The sequence below is a fragment of the Panthera uncia genome, assembly GCF_023721935.1.
Source record: "Panthera uncia isolate 11264 chromosome D3 unlocalized genomic scaffold, Puncia_PCG_1.0 HiC_scaffold_8, whole genome shotgun sequence".
NCBI lineage: Eukaryota > Metazoa > Chordata > Mammalia > Carnivora > Felidae > Panthera > Panthera uncia.
Genome location: NW_026057586.1, coordinates 47353776 through 47379209, shown reverse-complemented (window position 1 = coordinate 47379209; position 25434 = coordinate 47353776). Strand labels below are relative to the sequence as shown.

Genomic DNA, 25434 nt, shown 5'->3' with positions numbered 1-25434 from the left:
ATCTCTTTTCACCTTCCTATTGATAAAGTGAGCTTTCCCCCTGCTTAACCAGTATAATTTTGTTTCCCTTCCAGCTATGCAAGCGGTGGGCTAATTTTCAGGTAGAAATAATGCAACTTTAATAGGAATTAAATTTCCCATCCCGAGGCAAAAATATTGATTTTTTTTTTTTTTACATCACAGCCAATACACATATATGAAATTTAGAACATGTCCTTTGATTTAGTGATAAATTGTAACTATGATAAAAGGAGAGCGAACCAGCATCAAAGATGCCATACCACCTTTTCTCTGGGTTGGTAAATCTTTTGTCCTTTTGTACTAAATTCCTCCCAAATGTTTGTTTATGATATCATCTGAACATTTTTTTCATTTTTCTTACAAGGTTAGAAAGCTTTCACATTCACTTTGTCTTCTAAATAATTATTCTGATAATAAATGTAATATATGTTTGTTGTAAAGTTGCAATAAGTACCTAAAAGTAAAAGGCAAAGAAAATTCTTCATTCCACCACCCAGATGATAACCCCTTTGATATTTTTTGTTTATTTTTTTCTAGGCTTTCTCTTTCTTTTTTAAAACATTTTTAATGTTTATTTTTATTTTATTTTATTTTGAGAGAGAGAGAGAGGCAGAGCGCAAGTGGGGGAGGGGCAGAGAGAGAGGGAGACACAGAATCTGAAGCCGGCTCCAGGCTTTGAGGGGTCAGCACAGAGCCTGACATGGGGCTCAAACTCATGAACTGCAAGATCATGACCTAACCCAAAGTCAGAAGCTTAACCAAGTGAGCCACCCACGTACCCCTAGGCTTTTTCTATGAATACAAATTAATATTGTATTTTCTTCATATAATTCGTATCAGTTTCTTCACATGATATTGCAGACATTTTCCATATCATTAGTCTTCCAAAATATTGGTTATGTAATATTTCATAATTTCTTTAATTATTTCATAATTGTAAATTTACATTGCTTCTAAGCTTTCACTATTATAAACATTCTTTTATGTTAATTCTTTGACAGTGTATATTTAATCATTCTTTAGAATATATTCCTGGAAGGAGAATTACTGGGTCAGTGGGTATGAACATTTTTAAGGATCTTTATATATCACTTCCAGAGAAATTGTAAGCATTTGTAATTCTATTTGCAATATAGGACTGTGACTTTTTATTTTCTTTGACCAATTGATAGTTATGGGTTTAAATACACTAACTGCTATTAGTTTGTGATTGGATTGTCAAAATGTGGCATTTTGAAGAACTTCAAATAATTTGAATATGAAATGTTACATAAGTATTGTAATATTTTTATTTATTTATTTTTTAATGTTTTTATTTATTTCTGAGAGAGAGACAGAGCACAAGTGGGGGAGGGGCAGAGAGAGAGGGAGAGACAGAACCCGAAACAGGCTCCAGGCTCTGAGCAGTCAGCACAGAGCCTGATGCGGGGCTCGAACTCACGAACCATAAGATCATGACCTAAACTGAAGTAGGACACTTAACTGACTGAACCACCCAGGCGCCCCAGGGTTGAAATATTTTTGATCCTTCTCTATGATTGCCATTATTGGACTCTTGAAAGAAATCCATTTAAAGACTTATAATTTAAGAAAAAACGAGGCATAAAAAGTCATTCTGATGATTGAAAAAACATATTTGGAGAGAAAAATGTATCTAACTTGTAAACTTAACATATGAAATATTGTATGTCACATTCACTATGTATATATGGTACTTAACAACATTGCTTGGTACGTATATGTTAATATTTGTGTAATGAGTGAATATGAGTATATAAATGAATGATTGAATGAATGAATTTATAGTAAATTACCTAATTTGACTTTGCTAAGTTGTTGGCAACCGTTTAGAACATATTAAAGGATACTACTACTATGGGTTGTGCTAAATGCTTTTCTCATTTTATTGCTTAGAATGATAAGTGTTGGGTGTATTTTATGTGAATGTTTACAAGAACGAAAGCAGTAATTTAAAGAAAAAGCAGGGGGAGGCTCTTTCATTTGTTCTTATTTGTTGCAGTCTTTCAATTTGGTGGGAGTTCTTTTAGCAGAGCTACTGAGATTAAAGAATATTTGGATTATCAGTGGACTTAACTTGCTGTATCCACATTTACTTTTTGTTTACAAAAGACCCGAAAACAACTACTATTTCCCGGATTTGCATCATATGAAGTATGAGATTGAAGATGGCACTGTACCTAATGGGAGAGAACTTCGGTTTGGATTTGATCCCCTGGAATTTCCTGAGTTTAGCTGGAGAGGATACGCCCAGATGACCTCAGTGCAGGTATGTAGCCTCTAAGAAACTACTTCATGGCAGGATAGTGCATATAGTTACCCACAACACTGTCAGTGAGTCCCCCACAAAGGCAAACTATCCCGAAAACTGACTCCAAGATTCTTTTTCTCCAGACTACAGATGGGGTTTGGGGTAAGATTGGATTTTAACTCATAAGTATATGTATCGATTTCACAGTTTATTGTTAATTTAGTCACCAAATCAGACAAAGAAAGGATTAAAAAAAAATGGTGTTTATTTCTGGAGACTTTTTACAAGAAGTTGTTTCCCAAATGAGATTAGTCTATATTTTAACACAAGAGACACTTTTCTTTAAAGCCATTTGTGAAGATTAAAAATGAGTTGAATTAAATAATTTCAATGTGTGCGTTGTTAATATTTGACCGGTGCTTTTTTTTTTTTTTTTTTTTTTTTGCTTTTTTAAACTCGGAATTACTATATGAATAAAAACTAAGATAAATGAGGAATTTGTTAGTGCTACTTAAATTTTCTTTCCTGTATTTCTCCTTTCCTTCATTTTCCTCTTCTGTATCCATCTCTCTTGGCTTTGTGTTGGAATAATTAAGGGATTTACACATTTTCTTGCTACCTTTAGAACTTATACAATATTTATAACTAATAATTTCTGTATAGTCATTGAGAATTTTTGTTCTCAGAATTTCTCTTTGAGGTTGGTCTCTTCAAACGGTGTTTCTCGGTGGCGAAATTCAGAACAAAAGAGGTAAACTGACGACCATGGTTACCCAATATTTGTCCTTAGTAGATCCAGAAGTAATGTCTGTTATATTTATATAAGTCACCCCTTAGAGAAACAGGGACAGGTTCACAGTTCTGTTGGAGCCACCATTGGTTCTAATGTTGCTTCTTGCCTGACTAGGGTCCCCATCAGGTTGCTTTACACTCCCTAGGATCCTAGGATCCTACACCTCACTGCTTTCTCCTTCTCCCCAGTGTAGCAATTGAGTTTCTTTAGCTCCTTCCTGATCTTCATTATTAAGAAAAAAGCAATGGATTCCATTAAGTCATAATAGATTGTGAATGACTGACAGTCCAGTCAAGGTGGATACCTTCTCATAGGTGTCTACAGTTGGAAATAATAACTAGTTAGCATAAAGGAATAAATTCCAAATGATGGATTTCTTTAAGTATTTTTAGTCAGCAGACCTCGGCAGCGTCCATCAGATCACCCCTAACTTGTTCCTTATACATTTTTGCATTTTTATTTTCCAACATGGAACTAACACTTAGAGATGGATTCTGTCAAGTTAAAAAGCCCCATTCAGTGGAGTCTTTAAGGCTTTCTATATATGGTACCATGTCATTTGTAGATCATGAGAGTTTTACTACTTCCTTACCAATTTGGATACCTTTTCTTTCTTTCTGTTGTCTGACTGCTATGGCTAGGACTTCCAGTGCTATGTTGAATAAAAGTGGTGAGAGTGGACATCTTTGTCTTGTTCTGACCTTAGGGGAAAAAGTCTTCATTTTTCACCGCTGAGTATGATGTTGTACATTTTTCATATAAGGCCTTTATTATCTGTATCTACTTTGCAGAGGATTTCTTTTTATCATGAATGGATGTTGTACTTTGTAAAATGCTTTTTCTCCATCTGTTGAAATGATTTTATGGTTTTTATCTCTTCTCTTACTAGTATGACATGCCACATTGATTGTTTTGCAAATATTAAAGCACACTTTCATCCCAGGAATAAATCCCACTTGATCGTGGTGAATGATTATTTTAATGTTCTGTTGGATTCTGTTCACTAATATTTTGTTGAGGATTTTTACATCTATGTTCATCAGACATATTGACTTGTAGTTCTCTTTTTTTGTAGTGTCTTTATATGGTTTTGGTATCAGGGTGATACTGGCCTCATAGAATGAATTTGGAAGTTTTCCTTCCTGTTATATTTTTTTGGAATAGTTTGAGAAGAATAAATATTAACTCTTCTTTAAAAGTTTGGTAGAATTCACCTGTGAAGCTGTCTGGTCTCAGACTTTTGTTTTTCGGGAGGTTTTTTTTTTTTTAATTACTGATTCAATTTAACTTCTAGTAATTGATCTGTTCAAATTTTCTGTTTCTTCTTATTATGTTTTGGTAGGTTATATGTTTCTAGGAATTTATCCATTTCTTTTAAGTTGTCCAATTTGTTGGCATATAGATTTTCATAATATTGTGTTACAAGTTTTTGTATTTTTGTGGTGGTGGTTGTTATTTCTACTCTTTCATTAGTGGTTTTGTTTATTTGGGTCCTCTCTCTCTCTCTCTCTCTCTCTCTCGATAAGTCTGGTTAGAGATTTATCAATTTTGTTGATCTTTTCTAAAAACCAGCTCATGGTTTCATTAATCTGTTTTATTTACTTTTTTTTAGTTTCTGTATCATTTATTTCTGCTCTAATCTTTTTTATTTCCTTCCTTTTTCTGTGTTTCAGTTTTGTTTTTTCTTCTTATTTTAGTGTCTTGAGGTATAAGATTAGGTTATTTATATGAGATTTTTCTTGCTTCTTTTTTTTTTTTTAATTTTTTTTTCAACGTTTTTTTATTTATTTTTGGGACAGAGAGAGACAGAGCATGAATGGGGGAGGGGCAGAGAGAGAGGGAGACACAGAATCGGAAACAGGCTCCAGGCTCCGAGCCATCAGCCCAGAGCCTGACGCGGGGCTCGAACTCACGGACCACGAGATCGTGACCTGGCTGAAGTCGGACGCTTAACCGACTGCGCCATCCAGGCGCCCCGAGATTTTTCTTGCTTCTTGATGTAGCCTTGTGTTGCTATAAATTTCCCTCTTAGTACAGCTTTTGCTGCATCCTAAAGATTTTGGACCTGTGTTTTCATTTTTATTCATCTCCATGTAATATTTTATTTCTTCTTTGATTTCTTTTTTTAAGTTTATTTATTTTTACACACACACACATAGAGAGAGAGAGAGAGAGAGAGAGAGAGAGAGAGAGAGAGAATGAGTAGGGGAGGGGCAAAGAGAGAGAGAAAGAATCCTAAGCAGGCTGTGCATTGACAGAATGGAGCTTGACATGGGGCTTGGTCCCATGAACCTTGAGATCATGACCTGAGCTGAAATCAAGAGTCAGATGCTCAACAGACTGAGCCACCCAGGCGCCCCTCTTTTTTGATTTCTTGATTGACCCATTCGTTGTTTAGAAGCATGTTCTTTAGCCTCAATGTATTTGTGCTCTTGCAAAATTTTTCTTGTGGTTGATTTCTAGTTTCATAGGTTTGTGGTCAGAAAAGATGCATGGCATAACTTCAGTCTTTTTGAATTTTTTGAGGCTTTTTTTGTGGTCTAATATGTGTTCTATTCTGGAGACCATTACATGTGTACTCAAAAAGAATGTGTATTCTGCTGAATATATCTGTGTATTCTGAATATATCTGTTAAGTCCATCTGGTCCAGAGTGTCATTCAAAGTCACTGTTTCCTTGTTGCTTTTCTCTTTGGATGATCTGCCCGTTGATGTAAGTGGGGTCTTAAAGTCCCCTACTATTATTGTGTTACTATTGATTATTTCCTTTAGGTTTGTTATTAACTGTTTTATTTATTTGGGTTCTTTCATGTTGGGTACATAAATATTTACAATTATTATATATCCTCTTGTCGGATTGTCCCTTTTGTTATTGGAATGGAGTATTATTCAGCCATAAAAAATAATGAAATGTTGCCATTTGCAACAATATGGATGGAACTAGAGAGTATAATAATGTTAAGTGAAATAAGTCAGAGAGAGACAAATATTGTATGATTTCACTCATATGTTGAATCTAGGAAGCAAAACAAACAAGCAAAGGCAAAAAAAAAAAAAAGGAGATAGAGACAAAGCATGAAACAGACTCTTAACTGTAGAAAACAAACTGATGGTTACCAGAGGGGAGTGGGGTAGGGGATGGAGGAAATAGGTGATGAGGATTAAAGAGTACACTTGTCATGATGGAAAAAAAATAATTAAAAAAGAAAAAGCCCACATTCTTTTTGGATAGAGATTGAGATCAATTTTATGTGACGTAGGCATATTTTAATTACATCCAGATTTGGTCACTAATGTGTTTGGAGTATTTTAACCTTTGTTTGGCCAGCATCAGTTTCTGTGACCATTTAGAATTTTATGTATGTGGCCCCTGGAGTGGTCTGTCTACAGGGGTAGTTGTGTTAAATAATCCTGTCCTTTCGTTCTCTTCTGCTTTTTTATTTCTCCCAACCTGTGGTGGTTGCCCCTGCCACTATGGCTTTCCTTAAACTAGTCCTGCTAACATTCTCTTCTGTCTGCCTGACTCCAAAAGGGTCAAAAGAAGAACTCTTTTGAGTTCCCTCCTTTCCTGAGGGAACAGGTCTTCACTGTAACTTTAATTGTAATTAAGTTGTATTGTGCACTTAAATTTAATTGTAATTGTAATTGTGATTTTAATTTATTGTTAGGCCTTCCTATTTCCATCTGCCACAGAGTTGGTTATTTGGTGTTTTCTGAGTGAGAGTGAGTGTGTGTGTGTGTGTGTGTGAGAGAAAGAAACAGAGCATGTGGGTCTGTGTACACACTACAAGCCCACTAGTGAAACTTGAATGGAGTAAAGCCACTGTTTGGCTACCATTTCTTTTAGCCAGTTCTATACTTTATGGCTTTTCGGTATTTTTCAGAATAAAGTGAGGATCATGTTGAATGTGGGGAAGTCAAGTCTTGCCTTGTTTCGCGTTATTCTGAAATATATTAACCCTGGAACTGAAGCCGTATCTGGCCACGTGACTATTTACCCATCCTGGGCTGAGGCAGGTAGGCAAATTTTCAAGCCTTTTTTTGGATTAAGAAATGATGAACTAGTGAAACATTTTCTTCAGTTTTCACAAAGTTACCTCCTGAGAAAAGATGGAGTCTGATGCATAGTCTGATTAGGGTAGTGTCCTGTCCTTTGCTACCTTTTCAATCTCTAAACATTCTGCTTATTTAAATTTTGTTGTTAAGTTTACTATTAACTGTCTTTTGAAAAATTGGTGTAACAACCTATGTGTCTTCGCTGAACCCCATGGTCTATGATATCACCACAGGGCAAAGCTAATTTATAATTCATTCATGGTAGAGTGGGTGTCACCTCTGTGGTGACTCCCCTAAATTTTTACATTGTTTCAGGCAAACCAAATAGCCCAAGGAGAAATGGGTGAGTGTAGGAATTTTTAAGATGAATGCGGTAAAGCATGAAGCCCAGGAGAACTCCAGAAAGAAACATGCAAACCTCACTGAAGGCTGAGGGATTCCTGAGGGCACAGGAAAATCACAGTCAGAGCACAGATCTCAGCACTGTTAGAGCGGAGGCCTGGAAGTCTGTTCTGCAAGAAGTTAGCACTTCTACCATTCCTGGAAACAGATTCCAGAAAGCACTAGGAATCCCACATGGACCCAAGATGGTGCCAGTGGAAATCTAATTTGAGATTGAAACACAAGAATCTTTGTTCAGCATCCATGGCGGAGTCACTGGGGGCAGTGGTGATGCTCCTGAGTTGTGTCAACCAGGTTGCGAGGCTGGATGATGATGAATAACACAAAGAACTAGCGGGCTTGCTTTATCATATACATATACTTTGGCATTGATTTTCTCACATGGTAAGTTTGTGAACTGATGAGAGTTGAAGAGGAAACAGAACTGAGAGGTTTAGTAAATCGCCTAAGTGCACCTCTGGTCTTTATAGACAAGTTGGAATCTTCAGACTCCAAATTCTTTCTAATAGACCCTGATGCCTCCTCGATGACAATTTCATCAGCACTTTGCTCTCCATTAACTCAAACAGGTGGAATACATTGTGGCTTGTTTTCCCTTCCTCTGGGACACCTTTATTAAGCCCCCATGTCTGAGTCAGGGGCCTTGGTTGTGGATTCTTGTGGTAACCTAGGCCTCCTCCCAAACACCACTGTCTATGCTGTGCCAAATTCTCCTGTTTTATCGTCTGTAATCCCTCACCTTTCCCATCCCACCCAGCAAAAGCCATGCTGGCTGTGTGCAGTCCCTCATGCCCAGAACCTAGATCTAGTGGATGTTTGTAGAAAGAATGCAAGGATTTGGAGCACACATTTCTTCTGAAGAAAAAGTCTCAGTTGGACTCTGATGCAGCAGTTTGGTTTGTTTCTGAACCTTGTACAGAAGGTTCACTGTTTGTTTCATACAGAAGAAAACACTTTGCATCCTGAGAACAAACAAAAAACCAAAACCTTTTATTACTTCAGAATGGACACATGTTCTTCCATAGAAATTAAAAGAATAAAATAATTTAATATCTAAGGTAATGTGTTAACACTTAGGTGCAATGAAATTTCCTAAGCAGTTTACATGCATTAATATACTTAATCACTCAACAAATTTAAAAAGTAATTAACATCTTATCAATATCTTTCTAGTCTGTTTTATAAGTATGTGAATGGTAAATAAAATCAAGGGGCGCCAGGGTGGCTCAGTCAGCTAAGTATCTGACTTCGGCTCCGGTCGTGATCTTAAAGTTCGTGAGTTTGAACTCTGCGTTGGGCTCTGTGCTGACATCTCAGAGCCTGGAGCCTGCTTCAGATTCTGTGTCTCCCTCTCTCTTTGCCCCTCCCCTGCTTGCACTCTGTCTGTCTCTCTCTCTCTCTCAAAAATAATAAACGTTAAAAAATTTTAAAAATAAAATCAATAAATCTGATCAGTAAGTATGCTCAGTAACCATCTTAAACTTCTTCAGATGTAAACTGAATGTTCAAAACTGAAAATCCAAAATCATAACCGTGATTGCTAGACCAGTGCCTTGGGCAATTCTTTTTATTTCTGATAGGTGCTGCGCAAAGCAAAGAAGTCCTCTTCCTGCCGAGTAAGGAGCCAGCCTTTGTCACGGTCCCCGGAAATGGTTTGGCAGACCCGTTTTCAATTGCACCAGGGACATGGCTTGCTTGTATTCAAGCAGAGGGGGTCCTCCTGGTAAGAGTCCTCCTGAGTGGAGAGTTCTGTGGGATTCTTCCCCCCTTAGAGATGGTCCAATCCACAGTGACCCACAGGGACCATTAGATATCAAAATCCACCTCCCTTTTAGACAACAGGAAACTATGGTGACATTTGCCCTCAACATAAGAGCCAACTTAAAATATCTGTTATATTCTTCAGCCAGCTTCTCTCAGACACACACACACACACACACACACACACACCAACAACTATAACTATAATGACTCAAAGTTATCAGAATAAATGCAAAACCTTCATATGCATTATGTCCCCACCTTTCAAAAGCTTCTTTGGGATTTTTCATCATGAATCAGAAGGGCATCAAAAAAAATCTGCCTCTCTGGGAATTGTGTGGAGTGAATCAGAAGAAGCTAGAGGAAAAGAAGATCCTAATATCAGCGAAGTTCTTGGTGGTGGAAAGAGAAGGGAGAACCGATGCTTCTCCAACATTCTCTGCCTTCTTCTACCTGGAACATAGGCAGCAGCCTCACCAAACGATTGCCTTGGACAAAGAACCCTGCATTACGGGAGAAGCTCTATCCTCGTGCTCTACTAGGATAGCCAGAGGAACCATGGGGAGTTAAGGGATGAAAACTGCTACCTGAGATACACCCCCCCTTTTGATGTCTGCTTTAGCTTATAGAAAGTCTTTTGAAAGTAAAGTCTTCGACAAAGCTTGGTTTTAGGCGCTCAGAGCAGAAAACATCAAGCTTTTCCTTCTGGCACAGTCCTTTTGATTGGCTGTATTAGCAAATCTCAGGCAAGTTCTTTAACTCCAGGCCTGCCTCATTTGCTTCTTCCCTGTAATAGGGACAATGTTTATCCATATAGGTCCTTTCCAAATCTGGGATCTTCTGAGCATCATGTGAGGGTTTATGCTCGGCATTCAATCCCTATTTTTCTTGCATCTTCTTGGTAGAAAGCTTTGTTGCTTTACCAAAGTTTTAGAGTTTTTCATAGATGTTAGAAATGAGGATGAGGAAAATCCCGTTGATGCCAGTAATGGGTACAAAGTTAGATTAATGGAAAGAAGCTCATTATGTTACTTCATAGGCACGGAAGATACTTGATGACATTTAGCTGGTGCAGTTGTGTAGCAACACATATATATGCTTCCATATGATGATCCTATCTTCTCTACAGATATTTTACGGACCACCTACTGTCAACTTTTACTATTCTAGGATCTATGGGACCATAAAGTAATGAGGAGCTATGGTCCCAACCTAAGGAAACTTAGTAAGAGAACAATAATCACTGTTGAAACAAAGCCTACTGGGCTAGTGAGACCCCCGTGGTAGACCACTGAGCCCCCTGGGCCGCCATGTGCCACTTTTCCTCTCCATACATTTCTCTTCTTTCCCATTCTAGACAAATTAAGGGCCCCAAAGGGAGAGAAAGCCTTATGGCTGGTGTATGAGTCTCTTCACAGTTATGGCAGACATCCTCCCTCCCCTTCGTCCTTCCCTCTGCACACAGGCAGGGATGCCAGCATTGCTCTGAAGCTGTCAGACCATCAGCATCTCAGAAACCTGGAGGTCTGCTCTTTCCTGAAGAGCTATTTAGCTGAATTTACACTGTGGGCTTCATTTGGCACACTCCGTGGAACACGTTCTTCCTCTCATCTCCTAGGACAGGCAGTCAGCCAGTTTCAGTCCGTGATTCACCAGGATCACAAAACACCGTTTTTTATACATGCCATCGAGCGTTGCTTGGATATGGGAATAAAAGGCCGTGATACGTGATCTACAATTCAGCATTCTGTTGTGTAGTGATGAAAGCAACCGGTATTTCAAAGGAACAGGTTATCAACTGATAGCGTGTTACTTTAGTTTTGAATTTATAAACAATCCAGAAGAGACGGGAAAATTTCCCCTGAGACTTGCATACAAAAACATTCACCCTGAGATGCTTATCTCCCATGTTTGAAGCACCTGTGAGGAGCTGCTTTGTGTGTTTTGGTGAGTCGGGGGGCAGAACAAAGCAGCTGCTGTCGAGAGTTTAACATAGCGAGCTTCACCTGGTTGTTGTTAACTTAGCTGCTGACGGCTTGATTACTAAAAGAAGGGCCACCATCAAATGCGTAATTGTCCTTTTGGTCTTAATTTACTAGGACTACCTGGTGCTGCTTCCCAGAGACTACTATGAAGCATCCTCACTGCAACTGCCAGTCACACAGCCGTGCGCCGACTCAGGACCTCCCCAAGAGAAGTTAGTATGGGCAACGGTGCGACATCGGGTCCTCTAAATCAGGAGCCTTTGGTGCAAGGATTCGAGATAGGCCTCGGCATCACAACTGCAGCCAGATGCTTTGGATAATTATCTGATTGTGGTTTTTGTCTGAGGCTTAAAATAGAATCCAGGTTCATGGACCTTTCCTTCTTTTATTCTTCATGCAGATGAAAATTTACCATCCGATTCCTATAGTAGGCACTGGGTAGGAGTTCGTTGAAGGAATGATGAATGAATGGAATTGGATAAGAGTCCTTTGGGGATGAGTTTTGATATTGTGCTTTGTTCTCAGTTGTAACTGTTATATTTTGTTGTTGAAGTTGCTTGCTTTACCAGCATTTGCCAGTGACCCGATTCCCCTGTGCCCTGGCTTGTGAGGCCAGACACTTCCTGCTTGATGGAGAGCCAAGACCCTTGGCAGTGAGGCAGCCTACTCCCGCACACCCGGTCATGGCGGACCTCAGTGGTAGAGAGGTGGGGCAGCCTTTTATTTACTGTCAAAGCTATTACTGTCTCCCCATCTGTGTCTGCTGAAAACCCTTGGCCACAGTTGCTTCTCAAATTCAGGGGAACCTGGAAGAATTTCTCAGAGGTGTTAATTACAGGTATCCTGAGTTCTCTGCTTCAGGTTGTGGCTGGGCGGTGCACCACACAGAGCATAGTAAGGTTAGTCTCTGAGCACTTTCTAGACGTGGCAGGGAACATGGGCAACCACAGAATCCTCTCCTTTTTACTCCCTGGACTTATAAGGGCACGTCCTGCTCTACCTGATTCAGGGCAAGATCTTTCTAAAAGGCCTCCAGAAACTACACAGCTTACCCTAAAAGGATGCAATGCTCACAGACTGTTCAGCCCTCAGGCTAAGCAATTTGTAAGGGTTGATTTCTTTGAGCTCAAAATCTGGAAATGCTACACGCCAGGGCATCTCCCTCATGGCTTAGAGGGCAGGTTACCACAGGCTTTGGCATTACTTTTCTTCTCAGAGTTTTTGAGGCCTCAAAACGATTTAAGACTATACTGATTTAAGATTTGCGTTCAAAGTAGTATGTAGCAACAATAAAAACACACAGTGCAATACCTCAGAATAAAGACACTGAAAAACAAACTTCCGTCGCTATATTTCCATTCCTTACTTTCTACAACATTCTCTGTTTTGTATCTTTGAGGAAAATGTTCACGATTAAATTTGTAGACTGAAAACATATATGGTATTACTTCTGAATATTTAGATATGTACCTTTTTTATAAACTATATTGCTAACATTTCCAAGGTAGCTATTAGAGGATTTTAAGGATACTTCTTTAGTCTTCATTTCATTTTATTAGAGTTTTTATTTTGCAAAAAAGAGAAATATGTATGCCTGTTGTAACAAGTAAAGCGATATAGGCATTCATAAAGAGAAATTAATGAAATCATTTCCACTCCATTCTACCAGTGTGCTGTATCCCTCCCTACCCATGCTGAACACACACACACAAATGCATATACATACATAAATATGCACGCACACATACAGATGTGTGTGTGTGTGTGTGTGTGTTCCCCAGACAGCAGGAAGGTGCTGTTGAGAAGGGCCAAACTCCAGGAAATGATGCTGATGATTCATCTGGAGGTGTCCTTGCCTCTGATTTAGCCCAGAGCCATATAGCACTGAGGCCTTGGGCAGGGCCATATTTGCATGATGCGTAAAACTAAGCCCTGGGCTGTCCAGTTTTATTTAACAGTCTGTTTTACTAGTTTATCTAAATGCTTACAGACATGTGCTAATATAGTAGTGACTAGCTAATGTGGCTGTATAAACTTGAATTAATTAAAACTAAGTAGAGCTAAACATCCAGTTTCTCCGTTGCACTAGCCACATTTCAAGTGCTCAGCAACCACATATGTCTAGTGTCCACCTTATTGGAAAACACAGAGTATGAAATATTTTTGCTATCCAGAAGGTTCTATTGGACAGTGCTGTAGTAGATCATTGTGCTAAAATTCAGAGACTAATGGCATTCGAAGAGGTCTTAGAAATCATTTGATTTCCCTTCCTGTGAAGGAATCCTTTCTACATTAGCTTTTTTAAACATTCATTTAGCCTCTGTTGAATACTTAAATTGATGGAGGACTCACTTCTTCTAGAGGTAGGTAAATTTTGATCATCATTAGCCGCCTGGAGCAAAATGCAGAGTAATCCCTCCTCCATTTTTAAAAAAGTTTTATTATCAAGAGTCAGATGCTCAACCAACTGAGCCACCCAGGCACCCCCGCTCCCCGCCCCTGCTCCTCCATTTTGAAAACCCATGTGTAGCGTGATGATTAAGATGGTTCTGGAGTGAAACTGCCTGCCTTCGTGTCTTGGGTCATCAGTAACTAGCTGTGAAATCTCCCTAGGCCTGAATTTACTAGTATACAAAATGGGGATAAGAATAGTAGCTACCTCATGAGTACTATTAAATAAAATAATCCATGAGGGGCTCTTGTTGTGGTGCCAGACACGCAGTGATCACTCAGTAACCATTAACCATACTGCTGTTATGTATTCTAGTCACCACCATGGGCAGAAAGGAAGAGCAACCCACTAAGTCTAGCTCATATGAAGGGTTTTTCCTTTTCCAGGATACAGAAGGTCTAGAAGGATTCCAAAGGCAGGAACCAAGTACATTCTGGTCTTCCAGGAATCTGAGAGAGACAGAGCTACCAGGCCGTCATAGAAGAAAACCTTCTGTCCGTGTGTTTGCTGTTCACCTCTCCCTCTATTGAATGACCTCCTTTGCTTACTCATAGCTGTTTGTCTCACACACATACCATGAAGGTTGCTTCGGTCTCATTTCTTTGTTAACTCCTAGCTCCGGCACTTATTGCCATTTGAATATCCCCTTTTTCCCTTTATTCTTTCTGAGAAAGGGAATCTGGACAGCTCATTTTTTAAAGTCAGACCACACCTGTTGTACACCAGGCAAGCCTCTGTCTCTTATAAACAAATTCATTGCTATATTTTTTATATTTCAATTTGATCATCTCTGTTTTACAATGTGATTTTAATTGATTTATATTTATTGTGATTTCAGACATATTTGGACTATTTTTATCATCTTAATTATTTTACTAGCTTTTTATTTGCCTTCTTAAAAATAATTTTCCTACTTTGGTTTCTTTTCTTTTTTTCTTTTTTCTTTTTTTTTTTTTTTTTTTTTTGAAGTAAGTTCTAGGCCCAACATGGGGCTGGAACTCAATGCTGAGATCAAGAGTTGCATGCTCTACTGACTGAGCCAGCCAGGCACCCCTACTTCTGTTTGATTAAGACAATTTTCTCTATTTTTCTGCTTGTTTGATAAGTACAGATTGTTTTCTGGTATTTTAGTGGTTACCCTTAATATTTAAACATAAGTTCTTGAAGCATATATTTTCCACCCAAGTCTAAAGTTATTCACTAATTCTGATCTCTTATTTTACATGACACAGACTTTAGAATGATTATTTACCCATTGAAAACCAACCTCCAAGTTATTGTTGCTGTACAGATATTTTATTTTTACCCTCTTCCCCAGACTTTCAGGTAGATTGTAAGTTTCATCTCAATTCAAATATACCACATACCATCCCTCCCTCTCTCCTCCCTTCCTTTCTTTTTCTTTTTTTTTTTTTTTTTTTCCTCTTTTCCATTTCTTCTTGGAATTTTCTCTCCTGGAATCTTCCATCTGTCTTCTTTGCTCTTGATGTAGTCTCTGGATCTAGGGCACAGCCATTTCCTGAAATATTTCATTGCCACATCCCACCATCCTAAATATTCTCTTTTTTATCTTCATTGTATTGGGGTTTTTTTGTTTTTTGTTTTTGTTTTTGTTTTTTTTACTATTGGAACTCCCTTTTTTTTCTTCTTCTTCTTCTTCCGCATTTTGGTAGATTATATCCTCCAATGGCTTCCTTCCTGAGAAAGGCCACACAGATACAGAGGAGGTCCTTTTATTTTTATTTATTTATTTATTTATTTATTTATTTATTTTTCCCTTTGAGACCTTGCATATCTGAAACTATCCTACACTCAATCTTGATTTTTTAGTTTGGTTAGATATATAATTTTATTTTTATTGGTTTTTTTTTTAAAGACACTCTTAGGCAGGCTCTATGCTTAACTCTGTGGAGCCCAATGCAGTGTGCTCAATCTCATGACCATGAGATCATGACCTGAGCTGAAATCAAGAGTCAGACACTTAACTGACTGAGCCCCCCAGGCACTCGAGATATATAATTTTATATTAGAAATCATTTCTTTTTAGAATTTGATGACATTTCCTCACTGGCTTCTACCTTCAAGTCCTGCTCTCAAGAAGTTACATTGTGATTCCCAATGCTTTGACTGCAGCTTGCTTTTCCCTGCTTAAAGCTTTTGAGACAATTTCTTTATTTCTCGTGTTCTGAAATTTCACAAAGGTGTGCCTTGATATAGGTAATGTTTCTACTAGTGTGCCAGGCTCTCAGCCTTTTAGCCTGGAAACTTCTATCCATCGTTCAGGGAAACTTCCTTGAGTTATTTCATCGATAATTTATTTCTTTATCTTTAATCAACATTTACCATCTCTTTATCTCATTTTATGCTTTGGGATATTTCTTTAATCTTTTCTTCCAATGCTCATCCAACTCTGCACCCACACAGACATATAGGTGTCAGCTTTTTCTGATCTAATTGGTTAACATCTGCTTTCCAGCTTCCAAAATCTGTTGATTTCTCTAGCCTGTTTCCTGCCGCCCTCTTTCCTATCCTCTTTTTGTTTGTGGGTTTATGATTTAAAAAAAAAACCCAACTCGAATTTTTGTGGAATTCTGAGAGGGAAGATCAATAAGTATAAGCATTTAATCTATTATATTTAGCCAGAAATCCTAGGATGGACTTTTATTTATGATACTCTAAAGTTCCATTATGATATATTTAGGTGTGGATTTATTTTTATTTATCTGTTTAGTCCTCAGGCTACACTTTCAGAATGAAGATTCATATCTTTTATCCTGGGAAATTCTCAGATGTTATCACTTCAAATGTAATTTTGCTGCCATTCCTTACATTCTTCTTTTCTGGAAATCAGCCTGGATGAATGTTGGAACCTCACAGTCTATCTACAAACTACTCTTTCATATTTTTATATAGCTTTGGCTCTTTGTGCTGCTTTACGGGTGAATTCCTCAAGACTTTCTTAGAATCCACGGATGTTTCACTATCTCCAGTTTAGATTTTATCCAGCCTGTTGGTTCAGTTTAATTTATACTGTTAATCTCAAAGATTTCTAATTGGCTCTTACTCATATTTACTTTTCCTTATTTTTTTCCCACCAATTTAGTTTTGTAACTTTATTTACTTTTTAAAGAGATTCCTCTTTCATTTATATTTTTGAGTATCTTAATGCCCTTGGAGGCAGGTGTGTTTCATAATTCAGCATTTAAAATTTTTTTTTAAGTTTATTTATTTGAGAGAGAGAGAGAGAGAGAGAGAGCAAACAGGGGAGGGGCAGAGAGAGAGGAAGAGAGAAATCTCAAGCTGGCTCTGTGCTGTCTGATGTCTGATGTCCAGCCTGATGTCTGGCTCGAACTCACAAACTGTGAGATGATGACCTGAGCCAAACCCAAGAGCCGGACGCTTAACTGACTGAGCCACCCAGGCGCCCCAGAATTCAGAATTTTAAAGATTCTGCGCGCACACACACATCATCATCATCATCATCATCATCATCATCATCATCATCATCATCATCTCCATTGGGGTCCTGGCCAACACCCTATAATCAAACAGGTTGATATTTCTCCAACAAAAAGCTTGAATAGGCACTTCAAGAGAAATACATTAAGACTGTATACGTGGACTTAGTTCAAGTCACATTTTGCCACCAAGTGATGATTGGTTAGGTGAGATTAAGTTTCGCATCCAAACAAGATCCAAAAAATATTCCTTTTCCACATTTGAAGATTTCAGATTAGGGACCAGTGTATTCATTTTAAAGTCTTTGTCAGACTCTCTGATAAAATTCATCTTATCTGAAGTAAATTCATCTTCTGATTGATGATATTGTTGTATGTTTCTAACATTAGATTTCTTTATGTGTTTTGGAGACTTATTTTGTTTGCAGGCTTATTGGCTTATTTTGAATGGAAGCTTTTTATCATCTCCCTTTTTCTCGCTAGCCATCTCAGCCTAGTAGTTTTGCAATGTCTCACCAGTCCTCTGGACCCTTAGCTCAGAGGCAAGCATTAAATATGCCACTTCTATTGCTGTGATACTGGGGATGGCACAGATTCAGACACTGAGTACGTAGGTGGCTTAAATCAGTTCTTGGTTATGAGGCTGTATCTTTGATATTTGATTCCCAAATTCTATAGCTTCTTGTAAAGCTGAAACCCAACTGGCAGATTGTCAGCAACTTTTTCAGCTTTTCATGATTTGAGGGAACGTTCCTCTTTGTCTTAAAAAAAAATGAGCCTGGATCTGACCACTGTCTCATTGAGGCGTCTTTAGTTTTCTTTACTCCGCAAGAGCTGAACTGCTGACCAAGACAGGCTGCTTCCAGACCTTGAGGACAGCAGGCCCCTGACTTCAGCCCCAGTGCGTTTCGAGTTTTTCTTTTACTTCTGGTCCATCAGTTTTTAAATCTAAAACACGTCTTTTTGTTTTCCTTTTAAAACATTTTATCTATAGTTGCTATCTCTTGGAGTGGAAGGGGTGCAGAAAATGTCAATTCACTGTGCCGTCTGAACTGGGAGTCACCCTCATATTTTAAAAATGCTAAGTTCTATCCCCTTTTTATTAAAACCCTCCTTTCCCTTCCCACAGTCCCTCAGCTATACCTCTTGCCTCCTTCACAACCAAACTTCTCCAAAGAATTCGACATTCTATACTGTTCCCGATTCTTTCACTTCCATTCACATCTCTACCCACAGCAGTCTGGATTTCATCTCTCCTACTCCATTACCTTTCTTTCTTTCCTTCCTTCCTTCCTTCTTCTCCTTCTCTCTCTCTCCTTCTCTCTCTCTCTCAGTTTCCAATCTTGTCAGTAAATCCAGTGATTATTTTCATTCCTCATGTGTTCATCTGTTTAACTTCTCAGCAGCTTTCAATACTTGTTGAATATCCCTTCCAAGTTAAAACACTCTCTTAACTTGTTTTTCATAATTTAAGAGTGGTCTGGATCTCTTCCTACCTCTCTGGCTGCTTCCTTACAATATCATTTACAGGTTCAACCTCTATCTAGCCATTAAGTGTTAGAATTTGTTGAGGTTCAGTTTTAGCCTTTGTCTTTTTACTTTATGTTCTCTCCCTAAGCAGCCTCCTCCAAGCCTATTGTGTTAGATGCCAACTCGACACAGATAACTCCCAAAGTGGTATGTTCAGTCATACCTGTCCTTTTATGTGCAGAACAGCATTGCCAACTTCCTTCCTGACATTACCTCTTAGGTGTCTCGAAGGGATCTCAAATTACATTTTACTGCCTAAGTAAATGGTACCACCATCCATCTAATTTTATAAAATCAGAATTCGTAGGGTCATCCATGATTTCTTCCGTTCCCTCCCTTACCAAAGACAACCCATCCCTGAATCTTAATGTCTTTTCTTAAATGTCTCTACTTCTCTTTGTGTATCTTTCTTGCCCAATATTTGATCATCATCTTTCATGAGGATCTCTGCAGTAACCTCCTGATTAGCTCACTCACACCAGCTCTTGCCCATTGCATCTCCCAGTCCACACTCCATATGATAGTCAGCATACTCATGTTGATAGAAATATAATATCTGATCATCACAGGCACTCTCGCCCCATCCTCACCCATACACAATTGGAACATTACGATAACAGCTTACTGCTTTAGGATAGAGACAAAAGATTTTAATGGCCTCTAAGGCTACCCCACCTTCCTCCCAATACCTCCTCTTGCTCTCTGTTCCTTGTCACTGTGGCCTGCCTTCAGTCTCTTGGACTTAACATTATTTGTTACCCTACAGCCTGTGTGTCATAGGGTAGCCTCCTACTGCAGGATGTTCCCTGTGCCTGAATGCTCCTCCCTCCCCCTGGGTCCTGGCTGTCTGTTCCTTGTCCTCTAGCACTCAGCCAAGTTGTTGCTTCTTCAGGAAATCTTCCCCTTCCCTAGTCTCCCTGACTGGCTCAGGCTGTCCTCTAAGAACCTATGCAGAATATTTGCCATATGTGTAATTTCACACTGTGTTTGTCTAATTGTCTAATTATTTGATTAAAGTCTGAGGGCAGAGACCAGATTTGTCTTGTTTCCCATTGTATGCCCATCAGGTGAGCTGGCATAGAGGAGGTGTTTAATAAGTATAGATTGACCAAGTCATTTTGAATCCTCATTTTGACACCAGACATGTTAATCACCCCTCTTAGCTTTGTGTAAGTACCAGATTTGACATGCCTGCCTTTTATGTCTTTATCTTGAAACACTCATAACCAGGTGAGGGCAGTTCTATGCCATAAAACCAGAAAGATCCTTCCAGTTTGACACTGGTTCTCTTTAAGTTCCCTTTTACTAAGATAAATAATTGATAACAAATAGCAAATAGTAAAGTTTCTATTTGCCATCATTTATCGTTTATCTGAGTTTCTGAAAACCTACTTTTACCCTTAGATGAATTCAGAAGCCTTCCCACACATCTTCCAAAAAATCAATGACTAGGACTCAGAGTGGAAAGAACAATAGAAACTTATAATAGAGTGCTGTGATAGAACTGGCAGCCAGTAATAACTTCTGGGAGAAAAGTGAATATACATTATTGGCTTGTGTGTGTTTTATGGTGGGGTGAAGACAGACAGACCCTTGTTTGGAGATGCCCCAGGGAGAAATGCTGCTAATAACCTCCCCACACAGACCCATATTTCACTCCAGAACAGAGTGGAAAAGTGGTGTGGATAATCCACTTTTTTTTCCCCTGAAGTAAGTCTTTCTATTATATAAGTGATAGAAAAATCATCGGGGAAAGCATTAGTTGTGTGGTTCAGGGCTGTACAGAGAGAACAGTAAATGGAATATCCTGAAGACGGGGGGAGGGAGGATTTTAATTAAGTATGGTAAAGCTTGGCTGGGCCTGAGATTACAGACTCAAGTGGGTTAAACTGCTGTGGAATGTAGTTCCAATATTGGCTCAGACATTCAATATGCATGTATACTTTGACCCAGCAATTCTACTTCTAGGAATCTTACAGAAATACCAGCATAAGGATATTTACCTATCTATACACACACACACATACATACATACACGTGATCATGTAACATTCTATGCTAATAGGGAAAATTAGAGACAATGTAAGTGTTACCATCAATAGGGGATTAGCTAAATAAATTAATTTACACTCACACTGTGGAAAGGTGGGAGGCCGTTAGGAAAATGAAGTTTATCTGTATGTAGCTACAGACAGAGAAAATCTTGCTGAGTAAAAAAAGCAAGACGTGGCAAAAGGCAATAATCACAGTTATGATCATCGATATTTACAGAGTGCTTATGACATGCCAAATACCCTTCTAAGAGTCCTTCATATATTCATTCATTTAATCCTCATGATAATTTTAAGAGGTGGGTACTCTTGCTATCCTCATTTGTACACAGGAGGATACCGAAGCATGCAGACATTAAGTAACTTGCTCGAAGTCACACAGCTGGAGGCAGTATGGTTCCATACTCCAAGCTCCTAACCAATAGGGGATGGCGGGGGCGGGTTGTTTTTTGGTTTGGTTTTGGTTTGGTTTTTTGTTTGCTTGTTTTTGGTACAAGGCCAGATAGTAAATATTTTCAGCTTTGTGAGCCATATGGACTCTGTTGGAGCTACTCAGCTCTGCTGTCATGGTATAAAAACATCCATGATTCCTACTATGAGCACAGTTTTTCTTTAAAAAAAAAAAAAAGGTACATATGTGTGCATTTTCAGATGTGGAAAATGGTTTGGAAGCATGAAAACCAAACTATTACTAGTTATTATCCCAGGAGTGAGCTGCATATATCACGTCACGTTATCTGCATCCATATAATCGAAAGTTCACTCTTTAAATTGAAAAACAGCAAAAGAGCCTCAAGGCATACCTCTATCCTCTTCTCACCCATTGGAGATTGCTTTTTACCTCAAGTTTTAGAGTGTCTTTTGCCTTGAGAAACAAGGCAAATATATGGGTAATGGGAGTAGAAGCCCCTATAAGTAAGGTTGCCAGATTTAGAAAAAAATACCAATGCACCATTAAGTTTGAATCACAGATAAACCACAGTTATGTGTTGTTTATCTGAATTTCATACTTAATGGTTCATCCTGCATTTTTAAAATTTTATTTATTTATTTTTGAGAGAGTGAGAGAGGGAGTGTGAGCAGGGAAGGGGCAGAGAGAGGTTGGGGGGGGGGGTGGGGAAGAGGATCCGAAGTGGGCTCTGTGCTGACAGCGGAGAGTCTGATGCAGGGCTCGAACTCACCAACCACGAGATCATGACCTGAGCCCAAGTTGGAAGCTTAACCGAGTGAGCCATCCCGGCGCCCCCATCCTGTATTTTATCTGGCATTCCTACCCATAGGACCGCGTTTCTTACTGTGATGACGTACACTGTTCCCAGATGTCTGCTCAGCCTTGCCTTCACTATTGCCCATGTAAACTCATCCGGTACATTTCACATCCACCTGCTCGGGCTCTCTGACAGGTGGAGATACAGCTGCGGCTGCGAGTTCCCCAGGTCGGCCACTACGTGGTGGTGGTGGAGTATTCCACGGGAGCAGACCAGCTGTCTGTGGTTGCTGTGCACATGCAGAGCCCTGGGTCAGTCCTGAGAGGCCAGGTGAACATCTACAGCTGCATGTACAGGTAATCAGTCCTGCCCTGGGGGATCCCTTTGTTCCTGAACGATCAGGAGGTCAGCTTTGGGAACTTTGGTTTTTATCTGGATTGGGATGTTGTTTCCTTTTTGAGGCTGATCTTGAAAACAAGCAGGTGACCGTGCTGTCTGGCGTCACCCCCAGTGTGAGTACTGGGAGACTTCTCTGTGGGCATCATCTTGAAAATGTTGCATTTTCTTGAAAAACTGTGTATTCTACTCACTCCTTTCGCTCAGATTCCCAGGAAGCAGCACGACCTTTTTATTTTATTCTCCGTTACCCCTGTGTGGTGCAGTGAAGTCAGTGTTCTCACTTCACATGCTGTGTAGAGCACCTGGGTGCGTGGAATAGGAGAAAAGACTCTGCCTCTGTCACAACCGCCTTCCCAACATGCCCTTCAGAAACTGGGAATAATTGATGTTTGAGGATCATCAGGTGAAAAATAATTAACCAAAGATTTTATTTTTTTTTAATGCTTATTCATTTTTGAGAGAAAGAGTTTGCAAGCTGGGGAGGGGCAGAGAGAGAGGGGGACAGAGGGTCCAAAGTGGGCTCCCCACTGCCAGCACAGAGCCAGATGCGGGGCTCAAACTCACAAACTGTGAGATTGTGACCTGAGCCAAAGTCCGATGCTTAACTGACTAAGCCACCCAGGTGCCCCTAGCCAAAGATTTTAAAATTCACCCTGTTTAAGTTACTGTCTTCCAAGAACCTTGGCAAAGATTTATTAAAAGTTGTTTTTTTGTATAATATTTCAAGATATATGCAAATGTTCAGAATATGCTTTAATTAAAGAATCAGCTCAAGGGGTGTTTCCAACATGAAATTAATTGTATAATAATGGCACGGAAGTCAGTCTCTTCAGACAGCAGGTGGCAAACTGCAATGAACCCACCCAGTTCTTGGCCAAGGCCTTGGACATTTTATTACCACTACTTGCCTGTGGCTTTTTGTCAAACTTCAAATGACCTGAAGTAGTTGGACATTTTCCCTGTTTTGCAAATAAAAGAACGTATGAAAAGAGTTACTTTTAGGAACTTAGAATGGAAACTTTTATGAGACTTGATGAAATGGTTATTGAATTAACATCATGCTCTCAGCAACCCTAAAAAAGCAGCTGTGAGGGCTTCTTTTAAAAATCATTTAAAAAATCTCATCAGCCCTTTTCTCTGGGGTGATGATAAAACAAAAACAAAAAAACGAAAAAAACAAAAAACAAAAAAAAACCCACAAAAAAAACAAAGGACATAATTGCATTTGGATTTTTAATAGGAGTACCAGATGGGCCAAAAAAGTTCTCCAGAATGTTCTATCATTATCTGAAAATGTTAGTTTAATCTGTGGATGACATCAGCAACCGCTGGAATGTACACTCCTAGGTGGGTGGGTCACCTCACCACCTGAGTCCTGGAGACTGTTGGCCACAGGGTTGAGGCAGGGCTCCTCTGTACCCTGTTCCTCCAAGTCCACCCTCTGGTTCAGCTCTCTGACTCAGCTTTCCAGATCATATTGCTTGATCCCTGCTCCACAGGATACAAGGTGGTGATGGCTGAGAGCCCAGTAGGAAACACTCCTAATGTCCCTGGTGGCTCTCCGAACCGTCTCAGAAGAGGCTGAGAACATCTGTTCCAAGCAGAGAAGTGTTTTCAAAGCTCAGGAAAGAATGGTCACCCTTCCAGGGTTCCATAAGCCACGAGCTTGGTTTCATGACCTCTGTCTGCATGGCATTTGGGGAGGAGAACTGTGCGGTATTCCACAGATCGTTTTGGCTCTGGACATGACAGCCCCAGGTTCTTCACCAGGGACATTAGAATCCCAAGACAGTATTGTATTAGACTAGGACTTCCTTCTAATGTGTTTAACCATTTCCAGGAAAGTCTCGTGGTATTATTTCAACTCCTCTAAAATATTTCCTTCTTCTCTACTTTGGCTGTCATGTGACTAAGTGAAAATGAACAGGCTATTAGTACTGGAGTCCAAAAATATGGTGCAATTGGAAAATATTTGACCCATAAAAGCCTATTTCACATGACAGGCCCTTTCGACACTGCAGCTTTTCCTGCTGAGGGTTGAACCTTTCCCAACATTCTCGAGTGAGTTCTAATGGTGTTATTTTAAAAAATATCCCAACAGAAAAGTCGCGGTGCTAATTAAAATACCACTTTTCAGAACAGTGTTGTGATAAATATGATCTGCCTTCTGTAAGAGAGGTGATCACTCATGATGAAATCAATCCTGTTATTACCGTTTGTCTATTCTTAGTAAGAATTTTAAAAGGATATGGATAAGACTAAGTCTAAATGAATCACTTAATATATTTAACTCCCAGGGTTATGATTGAATCCAAAAGGAATGCACTTTAATTTCATACATGTACACATGCACAAAAGAGAAAACAACACAACTATTCATTGAGTTTCTAACCATGGCTCTGTATATACTATCTCATTTTAATCTTTGCCAGAAAGTCATTGCATCAATCTTTTCAAACATCTCTCAGACAGTCATTTCTTCTCAGAGATAGATATAGTTTGACTCTAGTTTCCAAATTGTATTTACAGACAGAAAAGTTGCTACAGAATATGAAGTCAGAAACATTTCTCCGAAAATACTTCCGTTAGGGGTTGTGCCATTAGAGTGTGTTCTTTGGTTCCAAACCGTGACCTTTGAAATGTTCCTGAACTCCATATTTCACCTGATGGGGTGGAGGTAAGGAGCGTAGCTGGTACAATGAGGAAGGAAGGATGCGGAAAGCAGACTGAGCTTGCAAAGGCAAGCTCTGGTTTCTCATGGCTGGAGAAAGGCCAGCCCTAGTGCTGACATGGTGTGGAATCATCGCTGGGAGGCCAGTAGGCATCTTCAGTCACCAATGGCACCAACAATACTGATAAATTTCTCATAGGTTGTGTCTAGGAGATCAGATGTTATTGACCCTGGGACTTTTTCTCCCAATGACTAGACCGAGTATTACATCAAGCTGGTTTGGAAAAGCTGCCCTGAGACATGCAGCTCAGACCACAGTCGGAAGGTTCTTTCTCTTATATTGCTTGTGGACTGCATACATCCCTCTTAAACTCGTTGT

The 25434-nt window shown here is 39.3% G+C and overlaps 1 protein-coding gene across 1 annotated transcript in view; it reads left to right on the top strand.

Moving 5' to 3' along the window:
- The window catches only part of LAMA3 (laminin subunit alpha 3), a 279507-nt gene that overhangs the window by 137870 nt on the left and 116203 nt on the right, over positions 1-25434 (top strand). Inside the window, exons 19-24 of the mRNA XM_049619625.1 lie at positions 2152-2308; positions 6967-7099; positions 9121-9263; positions 11401-11498; positions 11840-11993; positions 22181-22341. Of these exons, the coding sequence (XP_049475582.1) occupies positions 2152-2308; positions 6967-7099; positions 9121-9263; positions 11401-11498; positions 11840-11993; positions 22181-22341 (846 nt within the window). The remainder of the gene's footprint in view (positions 1-2151; positions 2309-6966; positions 7100-9120; positions 9264-11400; positions 11499-11839; positions 11994-22180; positions 22342-25434) is intronic.